This window comes from Xiphophorus couchianus, chromosome 11, assembly GCF_001444195.1.
Source record: "Xiphophorus couchianus chromosome 11, X_couchianus-1.0, whole genome shotgun sequence".
In the NCBI taxonomy this organism is placed as follows: Eukaryota; Metazoa; Chordata; class Actinopteri; order Cyprinodontiformes; family Poeciliidae; genus Xiphophorus; species Xiphophorus couchianus.
In genome coordinates, this window is record NC_040238.1 from 30,721,071 (window position 1) to 30,735,066 (window position 13,996).

At 35.5% G+C, this 13,996-nt stretch overlaps 1 protein-coding gene across 2 annotated transcripts in view; it reads left to right on the forward strand.

Moving 5' to 3' along the window:
* crebrf (creb3 regulatory factor) overlaps window positions 1–12,210 on the forward strand; it is a 33,806-nt gene extending 21,596 nt beyond the window's left edge. For both annotated transcript variants that reach the window (XM_028030582.1, XM_028030583.1), the window contains exon 10: window positions 571–12,210. In XM_028030582.1, coding sequence (XP_027886383.1) covers window positions 571–689 — 119 coding nt within the window. In that variant the 3' untranslated portion in view covers window positions 690–12,210. The remainder of the gene's footprint in view (window positions 1–570) is intronic.
* Window positions 12,211–13,996: the final 1,786 nt, after the last annotated feature.

Genomic DNA, 13,996 nt, shown 5'->3' on the forward strand with positions numbered 1-13,996 from the left:
GTAGGTGCACACAACAAATCAAAAAGTATTAAATATACATATATACCAAGAATCCCAATAATAATTATATTTGTTTAAATTAATAACAACATGTAAACTAAGACACGTATAAAAGAAAAGAAAGAGGGTCAAATATGTTTATGCTTCTGCCTACCTCCTTTTCAAACAAATAGTTATCTAAATATATATCATAGTATTTAACTTGTGAATGTGAATATGTATGTTTGAAATAAATACATAACCAGATCATAATAATATACAGTATACAATCATTAAATAATTTTAACGTGTATTGAACATTAAAAAGAGAACAAATTGTTTGCAATAAACATTCTACAGCAGAAATGTTATTTAAAAACAAGTAAAACAGAATAAATAATTGTTCTAATGCCAGAAGGGACGTAAACATATTGATTTTGTTGGGAGTCGTGATAGTAGTGTAGTTTTATAGGGAGGATCTCCTGTAATGCTCCTTTGTGCACCTAGGATGCAGCTGTCTGCCAAAAAAAAGCAGACAGAGGAAATCTGTATACGAGAAAATACATTTGCACAACTTTACGTCTCTTTTAGTGCCATCACCGGTTGCTGGGCAGACTTCAGACTTTGTCAACAAGATTTTGGAAAACACGGGACGCGGTGACCCAACGGGAGGACTGGTCGGCCTGCGAGTCCCCACCTCCAAAATGTAGACAAACCCTCCGTCCACTGAGAAGAGTGGACTCCATATTACCACCGTGCTGTCCGTTGTAACTATTCTCCCCTCTGCATGCCCCTCCAGCTCAGAGTAAACACTCATCGCCAGTCACTCAAACACACACACCACCTCCCCGTACGTGTGCTTGTCTTTGCCGTGCAGCTGTAAGGCACAAACCCTGGCTTTTCCGTCTCTGCACGCCACGCGCAGCGTCAGTACATCGCTGTCTCCCCAACCATGGTGGCCGGCTGTTGGGAGAAGCACGTTGAAAAGCAAGTGATGGTTTGGTGTGTCTGGAGCAGCACGTTCTTAAATCCACTGGTGATTGTTAGATGAGCGTAACGTCGCCTGCTGCAGGCTTTAGGGACTGAGACTGGAGCTCAAATGAGCATAACCACTGGAAGACTTTGTTTGAGGTGGTAATAAAGACAGAGGAAATCTTGTTACATGCCAGAAACAATCACAGATTGATGAAGCATAAGTTATCGTTTATACAAGGAGCTTTATCCCAAAAAGCAAAAAAAGAGAAAAAAAACAACAACAAAAGAAGTTCCAGGATGTTAAATTGACCCCTTCACTGAAGCACTTTTATAAAAATGGCTCTGGTAGCCCAGAAAGCTGCAGGGGAGAAAAAAGCAGGGTGGCAGGAAATATTTAGTACTGAAGGCCTAAATAAATTTACGCCATCCCCTGTTTGCCAATCAACTCTACTGCTTGCAAAAACAGGTTTAGTATATTAGCGCAAGATATGAAACAGAAAAAAAAATGCAGTAGAAGATTCAAGCGATCACACATCCTGCTGGTTTCGACATGTAACCTTAATCAACAGGAAGTGGTTCACAACCTGAATTGGAAATGCATGTAGCATGGTGCTTTTTTGGGGCTTTCTGGTGGTTATAACTGGACTGGGAAACGATGATGAGGATGGTGATAAAGATGACATAAACAGCAATCCATCTCCTCCAGGAAACTGTATATAGAAGTGTCTCCCAGGCATCAGCTCCTCCCTTTTTTGTACAGTAAAGTTGACATGGCAGCGTGGTGGTGACAGTTTGATGTGTTCATACTAGTGTTTGATCAGAGTTCTATTCATTGTGCCTTGTATATGTATGTGTGTGTCTCTTTAAGTCTGAATGAGTGTGTGTTAGAGACGGACTCGAGCTCCAGCTTTGGAGAGAAGGTTGTTAGGGAACGAAAGGATGGACACAAGTTGTTTAAAGATATTCTGAATGTACATAAACAAATGGAAGCTCTTGTTGCGTGATGCCACAGAGTCTGTGTATATAGGAGGGCTCTGCAATAGATTCCTTTCGGTTTTTGGTACTCTTGTCTTTAGGGTCCTGGGAGGGGCGGGATGGGGCGGGTTAACAGATATTTTTCCTTTAGGGTTACAACAAATATTTGCACACTATATTTTGATTGTTTTTGTACCAAAGACACATGCAACGAAAATGGCGACCAGCCAGTTAAAGTAAGGTTTTGCACAGCTTACCTGACGCCGTATTGAATGTAAGAAATGTGGGAGGGTCAGGGAACTTCATAGAACTGTGAAATTAGTTTGGGTCCAATTCTGTACAGAAAAGGAACATTAATTTGTGTCCCTTGCAACGTGGGCTTTTTCCTGTAGATTTGTTGCTTAGGAACCACTTCATTCCTGAACTGATTCCTCCCTGCACATGCTAAGTGTGTTAATGGCGCTAGTTAGAAAACAAAAACAAACAAAAAAAAACAAGCGCTCACCTAGTAGATAAGCTAAGTTACTTTTTTTTTTTTTTTTTGCTTGTCAAGATGTTCCCTGAAATAACCAAAATATTCCTGTGTCACTTGTTTGATTTCTGTATGTAGTCAAGGTCTAGTTCACAAGCAGAATATTATCTGAGTTGTGCTTTAAAGTACTGTATATAGAAGCATTAATGCTACATCTATGAGTTATGAAATGCTACTTTTCATGATTTGTTTTCAAGCATGTCACATTTCTGCATTTAAAAAGCTAGAGAAAAAATAAACAAAAAACAGTATATTTTTGTATTTAAGCTGCTTCTTAGACTTGCTTTCTGGTTTTTAGGTATTCATAGGTCAGAGAATTAGTTATGGAGAAAAAGAAGAGACAGGCTGATCGAATAATCTTCTTTACTGACTGTGTAAAAGAGAACAAGGACTGGATAATTTCAGACACAATGTGGCATAACGTCACTGTCATTAGAGCGGTCTGCAGGAAGATGGAGGACAGGCTGTATTTGTCTTGTGGCTCAAAATGATGCTTCACACTGACCTGGAATCAGCAGCTTTTACATTTTAGTAGAGATGCACCAATAAAAGATTTGTGACTGATTTTCACCCAAACCTCTACCTGCTGATATGGATTTCTGATTAGCAGCATTCAAAACATTTTTTGGCCTTATAAGAGTAATAATCTTACACTGTGTGTGAGAAAGGAGTCACTATTTTAGAACAAAGACAAAATGATGACGAGATTGACATTTTCCACCTGTATAATAACAGTTACCACTGCTAAATTTGAGCAGCAGTCTTTGTGTCTTTCCGCTAGAACATCTGGATCTTTACTTTATCTCTGATATATTCCAAACATTTCCAAATCCAACATGTTTCATGATAGAGAAGTTGGAAGCTCACAAAGAGTGAAACTTTGCAGTACTCCAAAGAGCCTTCCTGGTATCTACTAAAATGTGCTCTATGCTAATTTTGTCACTTCAATGAGACACAAAACTCCCGAAAATGCAACATGACAACGCCTAACTCTCTGAATGAACAGCCAACATTCCTCTGTAGAAAATACTTTGTTCTTTAACAGCTCAGTCATTCGAAAATAGACAACTTTGAGTCTTCTTCACTCAGTAAGAACTTCCCCACTGATGAGTGTTGTGGTTAGCAGAACGTCGTTCTTAGTTATGGTGCATTCACTGACAGGAATAAAAAGTGTGTTTTCCACACGCTAAGCTCAGTCAGTTTAAAAATCAGGCAATTCTGTTTTTTTTGTGCTTCTAAACTTTAGTTTCAGAATCAATCATTAAATTACGAGACGTTTGCATTCCTGGGATTGTTACCTTTCGAGCTGCATTGTTGACCTGTATGCCTCGCCTTCATTCTTCAAGCCTTACTGCATCAAAATTAGCTACTTACCGGTACATATTTCTCTGTTTATGTCATACCATGTGTTCTCAATTGTGTAAATATTTCAAAATTTTATTTCCACCTGTTTCACCTAAGAACTAATTCTCCTCAAATTAACCATAATCAAATTTTAGGACTTAAAATAAATTCATGAATGAGTTTTTTTGATTCCAGGGCAGTGTGAAGATCAAAAGTTATTTCCAGAGCGTTTTCTAATGACTGTGAGCGTTCCTCTCTGTGTATTTCATGATTGGGTAATAGCTAATTTCCTTTTCTGTCTAAAAAGGGAGAAATGGTGCTTCTTTTCTGAAACTAGAATGATAAGTTTCCAATATTCACATTTGACTTGTTTGACTAGTTGTAGCCTAAAGACTTGCTCTCCCCTTTCCGTCCATAGTTATTTTCTTAGTAGTTATATATTTTGTAAATAAACTATGAGTTAATATGTATCTTCTAAATGTTAGTTATATGTGTAGATTATATGTTTAAAAAGACAACAGCACTTTGTCCAAAAAAATGAAAAAACAAAAAGAAATATTTTTTTTCTTCCATTTGCTGCTAAACGGCCTCGTGTGAATGCTGCAAGTGTACTTGATGACTACTTGCTCAGATAAGTCTATTACCTGACATGGCTAGGTCTCTGAACTAGCAAGTAATATACGCGTGTGGCCTGACGGGGGTTAGATCTACAAAGTTTCTTGAGCCATGAAATGATATGAGGTGTTCAGAGAGAGGAAGAGAGTATCATTGCTTGGCTTTCGGGAAGTGCAGTGTCTTGACAGGATCGGTCTATTTCCTGGTCAGGGTGTTATGGTATGTTTGTGGTCTTAAACAAAACAAAATGAAAAAAAAAGAGGGTTTTGATTCCAGGGCCCCTACGTTTGATTCTGATGCTGACCCCCTTGGCGTCATGATTCATTTGCCTTCAGTAGAGGTTTCCTATGGAAAATCTGATTCTGCTTTGGCTTCCTCTTCAGGGCGATGTACAGTGTAGACACATTTCTTCAGAGAGCTATATTGTTATCATTTGTAAACTGATTTCTACTTGTGACTTAAAGAGGAGGGGGTTTAGCCTTGGGCGGCCGGGAAGAGCTCGCTCCAAAGCTGGTTTTCCGGGCCGCCTTAGGGGATATTACTATATCACTGTACTGTATGGCAAGCCAATTACAAGTGGAGACTCAATCCGGACACTTATTGCCTTCTGAAATAACTTCACACAAACAAAAATAACAACATGGCAGACATGTTTGTAGCTAAAGGGACATGCCTGGGGTTTATAACATTGTTCTGCCAGTCTGGTAAACAACAGCAACAAAACCATTCAGCCTGATTGGCTCAAAACAACCCTGACTGAAGTAGCAGACGTGGCGATCCATAACTGAAAATTGACTTCAGAAGTCTGAACACAGTATTCAAAGCCTTTTCTCAGCTATGATCTGATGCCAGGTCTGTCAGGGGGTCAACAGTGGTTACAGGGCCGCTGGTTGACGGCCGGCTGACATTAGAGGCGCGCATGTTTTGCTGTCGATCACGAGGCTGTAGTTTTAAGAGAGTCCTCACAGGTTTTTACATTTAACATGATAGGCGCAAGCTGTGCAACTTTACATTCGAACCAAGAGACTCTGTGGCATTTTAATAGTCAAGGAAATGAGTGAGAATCCACGCCAGTAAAACTATTCCTTATTCTTTTTAGTTTAAAAAAAAAAAACCTATACCGTAACTATTAAGCTAATAGAGTGTGTAACTTTGTGCTACTCTTGTTCAATAAAAGCTACGTGGATACCATAAAGCTCTTCTTCAGCAAATCAGGGTAATACTGTTCTTCTATCTGACATGTGATGACGTATAAAATCGCAAGAAAAATATATTTATGTATTCCAGTTATTGTCGCCATTCTTTACTCTGTACAAAAAATATATTGTCTGTCTGTGTGTTCTGAATTATCAATGTCAATCACTATGGTGCAATGCTCTGTACACAAAGTCAAAACAAAGGCCAACAGACTTTGACACAAAAATTTAAAACAAACAAAAATTTTTTTTTGAATCTGCAACATGTTCCCTTCATGAAGGATTTGACTCTGATGTCCAACTGGGGTTTGTCACATGGTGCTGATAATGTTTGGTCATCCAAGAAGTGCTGCCCCCCCACTCCAATTGTTTCCATTAGTTTTAAGTTTCTGTAAACGGTGAGATTTTGCTGTTGGACCAGTAAGAAGAAGATTCCCATGGGTTCTTTCTCTGAACAGCAGGAGTTGGGAGTTTCTGTTATTGACTTGTGGTATAAATGTTGCTCAGCATAGCATGACTTCTTTTGTAAAAGCCAGTTTATTGGGCTTGACAAAACTAGCCATAATGAAATTTAAAAAATAATATATATTATTTCAGTGATACACATTATCAGATCATATAATATAATTTCAGAGAAGTTTCCATCAGTTTCACAGTATAAACTGATTGATTGTTCAGTTAAATTATTAATAGCATTCTAGATGAAGGACTAGATTTCATACAAATCCTTTGACGGTACGGTTTTATCGGTTTGCTAATTTATATTAATACTTTGGACTTGATAGTTATAGTAAATATAGTATAATGGAATTTTTTCACAAGCTAGATAAACACATGGATTGGAGATAACTTTTTAAAATACGTAATTTGATATCCTGTGTTTGTAGGAATCTCTTAAAGTTTCTTAATCCATTACTGCTGATTCCAGGTGGTTAAAGGATAGCATAAGTTGGAAATAATGGGGATAAAATACTAAGTCTTAGCACCAAATTATCTAAACAAAACAAAACAAACAGACAAAAAACAATCTAAAAATAAACTTCGGATTCATTGAAACTTTGTATTTTAAAACAATTTAAAGATTATGTCTTACACAACCTGGCAACATGCTAGCTTGTTAGCACTGAGTTTAGATTCATGCTAGCTTAAACTATGCCAACAAATGTCATCTGATAAAAACATTGTTTTTAGTTCTGCTGTTTCATTTAATAAAATCCTAATAGTCTTTAAAGTAATGATTAAAAAAACTCTGAATTTTGGATTTGTAGTGATTTTGTCCTTTTGAAATGGGAAGATTTGAATTTTAATATGTTGCAAAGCTATGTAAACCTTGCCCAACCTCAAAATTCAGAAGCTTCACATGTACCTGTATTAAAGTGAATTGAAGTGTATTTTATATACTTATGAATTATATAATTTATCTATTTTATAAGACACACAGCACGATGAACATTTATTATAATAGCTTACAACAATTAGATTTTGTAGTTTTGACATTAGCATAAAGGAAAGAAAAAATGGTGGTTAATGAAAGTTGTTTGAAAAACATACTAAACTTGGCAACCACCTCACTTGCTATATTGTTGATTTCTTTGCATCTTGCTATCGTTATAAAGTTACTGCACTTAAGATACTTTTAAAATTAGAAATATTGAATTTTAAATCTACAGCTGCATTAGATTATATTTAGCTCTTTTAAAGCTATTGAAAGTTTCTTTAATCTATTTTGCTTGTGTTAATTAATAAGATATATTACGGCATCAGCATTTTTTTCATCCAACAACTTACTACCTTGTTAACTGGGGTAATATCTTCAAGCTTATAAGAAGGTAAAAATGACAGCTAATGTCTGAAAAACTGTAATAAATGATTCATTTAATAAAATAGTTTGTTTGTTTACAACTTGCATCAGTGACAAAAAGTATTTATATTATTTTAATAGTAAAAATAAGGAAATAAAGTTGAGTGTAACATTTGATGAATTGCCAAGTCACATAAATCTTTCCAAAATTCTCAGTTCTCTCATGCAATGATATACATATTTATTTAAAAAACTTAATAGGAACGCTTTTACTAGCATTAGTATTTTATTCCAACATATAATGCAATTATCGTTTTTTATTGTAGCTAGGAACAACTTACTCTACTGATCCCAGCTTGTGCTGTCCTTATGTTTTAAGTCTGAAGGAAGGCAGCAAAGAACTTTTAATTAAAATAATTCCAGAAAAGCTGTTTGCAAAAGCAGTTTCAATTGATAGTCAGTGTTGTTTTTACAGCTTGTTGTAGTGTTTTCTCTTTTTATTCCTTAACTTTCCATTGTTAAGGCAAAATTTGTGTTTTTTTTCCTGGAAACTTCTTAGTGTAGAATCGATAAAGTAAGTATTCTTCAAAATGTTTATATAATGGGTTCTTTTGACTCCCATCTGTTGGCTGTATTGTCATGACCCAAAAGTCTGGCTTCCAGTTCTGTTTGTATCATTTCACATATATTCTGTTTTGTTTAAACTTACAACCCTATTTTTGTAAAACTGCCTCACATTTTGAGGTTGTGTCACTTATGTTCCCTTTCGTTCGTCCCAAAATGAGAAGCAGCAAGGCTTGTGTGTTTGCAGGGTAACTTCTTGCATTAAGCTGAGAGAATTTGGTGCATTTTAATTCCCTTGCAGAATGGGGAAATGATTTGGACATAAGAAATTGATTTCATTGTCACAAAGTTGTTGCATGGCTTTTTGGGGCTCTCTGTACTCTCAGTGATTTGATTTTGTACTTGCTGCTATTGAATGAGCACAAAGAGGCTTGAGGATGTTTATGACAGATTTCCAGTATATTTACCCTACATACTCCTCCTTGGTTTTTTTTTTTTCTTTTTCTTAGATATTTTTCCTGTGATAGTTAAAAGACCAAAAGCATTACTCATCTTGCCCTTGGTTTTTACACTTACAGAAAAAAGACAATATTTTGAATTATGATGCCTGCTGAACCAGGTGCCTTAATCAAATATACAAAAACACAAATCTGCACCTTCTGTCAGTCTGGAGGGGATTTCCCCACAGAAACAATGGACTGGGTTTTCCAAAACTTAAGCTTGAAACACAAAAATAAACTGAAAACCTTGCTCTATCTAACATCCACACATTTTACAGTGTAATCAACCGTTAGCAGCAGATTTAAACAAGTTCTCTTTCCCAGATGTTGCATTACTTTCCAACGGTATTTCCCTTTAGTATTATAGTGGAACCCGATGTTGTTTTGGGAAACCCGGTTCTATTTTTTGAAACTCTTTCTCTGCCCACTACGCCACAATATCGTACGTTGTATTGGCTGCTGCTGCTATCACCGCTGGTGTGTTTGTGTAGAGAAGAGCAAACTTCCACTGTGTCAGTGACAGAGGGAGACTCGGGGCCTGCTTTTTACCTGGTCAATATCAATGCATTCTTCTTCTTCTGAGGTTTTGACATGGTGCACTGGGTTGCTGCCTCTTGAGACCTTTATGTGACAGTAAAAAAAAAAAGAAATAAAACCAATAAAAAAAGAACACTTTCCATTTTTTAACTTTGCTATAATGAAGTGCCAGACCCCTCCGTGAAGTCAGTGTTGGCACTGAGTCGCAGGTTGCGGATGAAGCGACAAACTGAGCATGGGGGTAAACTGTGGTGCTATACTCTGTCCCTGGCTGGGTGCTACAGTAACATGGCTGTGTTGAATTTTAGCCATATTATTCCTTCTGTTGATGACTCCGGTCAGTCTGGTGTTTCTGACTGCTGTACGCTGACATAGCGAGGTATAACTCCTCCGCTGCTGCTTTGCTGATGAATGTAGACTCGTCTTCCTCAGCAGGATCACACAGACAGATGAAAGAGTGTCTGGAGATTTTATTTCTTTCTTGTTTGTATTTGTTTGGAAGCTCAAAGGGAGACTCTGGTCATTATGATAGAGAAAGATCTCGAATGTTATATTTTTATGTGGCTACTCTTGCTCATATGTTTAAACCTTCCTATCGTTAATGTTATAGTTTGATATTTATGCTAACTCTGTCAAATGTTTATATTGTTTTAAATTATATTTTATATTTTCCCCTACTCCTAGTGTTTATAATATGTGATATTTATTTGTGAAGGCCTGTAATTTAAAATGCAATGAGACAAATATGATTAAATTGAGATTTTAAAGTATTTCCACTGAGGATAGAAAGTCAGACACATGTCTTGAGATTCACAGGTGCAAATCACAATGAAACCACAATGACTTCTCAAACTTAATCTCTCATTTCTGGGAAAATAGTGGCAAAAGTTCAATAAATCAGCAATCGATTAGGCATTTTCCAATCTGCACCAATTCTTTTTTTTTCTATTTTGATAACCTCTGCTATAACACAGAGCATATTTTCTGGTAAAGATAATCACATTTATGCTTTAGACGATATTTTTATGTTTTTATACCAAACTCTTCCAAAAGTGCATCTGTGGTTGATGTGTATTTTAGACCAAAATCTGCTGCATTCAGCTTTTTAATGCTTTAATGAATAGAAAATATCTAAAGATTCAGAAGTTGACCTGCCAGTCATGGGAAAGTTGATAGCTTCCTATCTATAATCAATTAGGATTTGTTCTTTAATGTAGTAGACCCGTTCTTATTTCACAAAGCTGAAAAATAACCATTCTAAAAACTCAATTTCAACAAGTGCACAAAGTAAAATGCAAAAATGTGTAAAAAAAAAAAAAAAAAGTATTTTAGAAAATAATATTCAACTAAAGCTGGGTTTTGATTATTTTTATGATTATTTATTTCTACTATTGACATTTTTAACTACTGAGTTGAATAAATGGAGATGCTATAGTTAAGTCCATGACTATAAAATAGTTTTTCCACATACTGATTATGTAAGGGACAAATTGCAAACAGCCTAAACAAATAAGTAAATCTTTAACCTTGAATAACTCATTTGTAATCTCTTTTACAGATCAAAGTGAAAATATGCAAACAACAATCAATTTGATTGATGCTTATTATTAAGACTCATATTGAGATCCCAATCACTATTTTCTAATCAGAGTATTCAATTCCTCAAACAAGATTTCCATGCAAACTACCATTGTGAGGATATTTTTTATTTCTTTGCACTTTCGAAGGACTTGAATGACTGAAATAAATCAATTCAAGTTAGAGTTAAATAGCTTTAATATATAAAGAAGCACCTTTTGACCCTCAGTTTAAACTTAGTGATATACCAATGTACTTTATTTACAAATAATATGCAAGTTTCCCTGAATAATATTTAATTGAGTGGTGAGAAATTTCTGCCTGTGAAACTCATTAATTGTTGTTAAAGGTTCGATGTGGTTCAAAGCTAAACCAACTTTTAGCGCTCACCTTAGAAGATGGCTCATTTGCCATTAATAGAACTTCAGTGGAAATGTTGAGATTTTTACCACGTTCCCTGTTGTTGTTTTTGTTTTGTTTAAATTATTTCTTAAGCTCTATTTACTTTCTTTTTAAGAAGGGCTTGGTTTGCAGTGTCTTGTCTCGTAGCCCTGGAGATTAGGACGGGGCCACTTAAGGCTGGTGGGCAGAGACCCCTCACCTTCCCCTGTAGTGAATAAATACAGGAGGGGTTCATCTCCTCTTCTGCAGACTGATTTAACTAAAGCAAAAAACTACCCATCTTTGACAATAAAAGCAAAACTATCTACATTTACACTCGTCAATCTTACAAACCAACACTGCAGTGATTTACATCTCCTTCCAGACTTGCCAAAACACACGAGAGATCTTCAACAAAAAGAAAAAATGCTTCTCTTAAAGTAAAGCATCTGTTCTGTTTATTTTTCTTCTGTTTCTAAGAATAAGAGCAGACAGTACGTCAATTTTTAGTAGGAAATCCATACAAGCCCAAACATTTGGAGAGGATGTGGAAGGTATCGGCCATCCTGAGCTCCACATGCCATTGTTATGATGCTTCTGGTCTTGTATGGTAACTTATTCTACTAGATCAACCGCATGGGATCTTTCTGTAGTTAGTCCTGTGTGTGTTCCTCTCCCCAGTTTCAGTAGGAAGGCTGTACTTCATTGCTAAGTGCTCTGTAATAGATCTCTTGGTGATTCTAATTTGGTAAAGAAGCAAAACCTGCAGAACGTGTATCCTGCTGAAACTAACTTGATCCTCTCTTTAGCAATGACGTCTATTTGTAGTTCACATATATGCCTGTTTAAATACAATATCTTGACATGTGTTATATTTATGTTATATAATAAATGTTGTGCTGGGTTTATACTTTTGGTTTAACTTCTTTCTTTTACATTGTATTTTTTGGAGGCACAGTTGCACAGGCATGGAAATGTAAGACTTTTTTTTTCTCGGTTTGTACTGTAATGGCCCATTCTGTTTCAGCTTTTGACAGTTTTTGTCGGACACCTGCCCTGAATCTCTGTTGTGTTCTTGTGCCTCTTTATTTTTTCTAACTTTGTGTTAAATCATTCTTTCTTTTCTGTCATGTATCAGCCGGGTGTTGGTACTGCAGCTCTGCTTGTAACCACATTAGTCTGATTATGTTTATTGATTTTAATATCAAAACAATAAAAACCATTAGCACCCCACTCTGACTCCTGTTTTATTTTTATTTTGACTTACATTTTATCTGTCTAAGGAACTGCTGTAGTGCAAAACAACATTTTACAAAATCTTTAAAACACGCCGGGTCTGAATTGGTATAAAATGCATTAAAGATACATTCAAATACAGACCAGTACATGCAGATTATGCATGATTATCCTGAGGGGAAGTTTCTTCTAATACAGGGTTGTCTAGCTTCAGTCTATTGTTATTTATAATATATTTCTGATATTTTATAAGTTTTCACAAAGGGTGAATGGAAAATTTTATTTATTCACCTATTTAACTGTGTACAACCTGAATCATGACTGTAGTTTTTGTAGACATTTGGTTGTTGAAGCGTATTCAACCTGTACACTTTTAAGGATTGCATACATGCAATTCTGAGTGACATTTTGTTATTTCCTGCTTCAAATTGTTATTAATTAAGGAATTGCCCACTGATTGATAACTAAAATGTGTGTAATCAATATCCATTGGACAAAAAAACTGCATATGGATTTTGGCAGAAGTTCAGTTTCCCACTAAGATGGTAAAAGAACAAATTTTCAAGGGTAATTTAAAGTATAGAATATAAGTTTGACAAATTGTATGGATATCTGTAGAGCATAGTATAATACATATGAGGTTTGACTTGTCTGTGTCAGAATATAAACTATATCACGTGCACTTCAGAGTCCTAAAATCCATGGATTTACCACCTTTAGGTAAATTATTTCTCCCTGGACCACCACCATATTTATAAAATTTCTTTTCACTACACACTTACTTTAAAGTGTGTAGTAAAAAGAAAACTCTTGAGGAGAGAAGATGGTAGATAATTTTTCTTGCTCAGTCCGTTGTGCCCAGGGCAGTGAGCGATATTTTCTACAGCAAAAAGACTTGCAGACTTTCACAAGCACTGTGAAAATTCAGAGAAACTTCTAGTTTCTTCACATTAAGCAGTAAGACAAAATAGGAATAAATATCAATTTGTAAGGGGCTTTTTTACATAAAGAAGATAATTTTCCCTAAAATTGACAGCTACAAACAGAAAAAAGTGAAAAAGCAGCCAACGTACAGGAAAAATAATAATATAAAAAACAACTCTAACCTGGCATTACTTTACTTTTATTTATATATTTTTTAAAGTTTTGGCCCTTTGTGCTGATTACCATACATTGTAGTAGATCAAAACTCTTTTACAGTACAGTAAAAGGTACTTTTAAAAGTGGAAATTTTTTTTTTAATGCATCACTCCTGTAGTAGCAATCTTATTTATTTTATTCTTAACAAATACAGTATTATTTATAGCATTCAGTGTCATCTATGAGCAGATTAATAAAAAACGGTTTAAAATAGTGGTTGCATAACTGACTCACAAGATAACTGGAAGACATTTGCAAGCCTGAACATCTTTAGGTCCACAAATATTACCAGGCTAAGAGCAACTTAAACAATATCCAATGCCAAAATTGTATCTTCTGAATAATTTATAGCACAATTTACCGTTATTGTTTTTGTTATTTAGATTTTTGGAAAAGATCTCACTTGCTGTTAACAACTACTTCCAATGGGTAAAAGTTTGCTGGCAGCCATATAATACATTTCTAGAAGTATAGTAAAAGTTTTATCTTGATAAGTACCAGATGGTGAACATTTTTAAGAGATTTCTAAAAGCATTTTTTCCTCTCTACCCCTATATTTACTTTTCTAATTATTTTTAAAAACACATGAAACAATACTCCAACCACTCAGAAATCTACTTCAAAATTAGATATTCTAAAATAT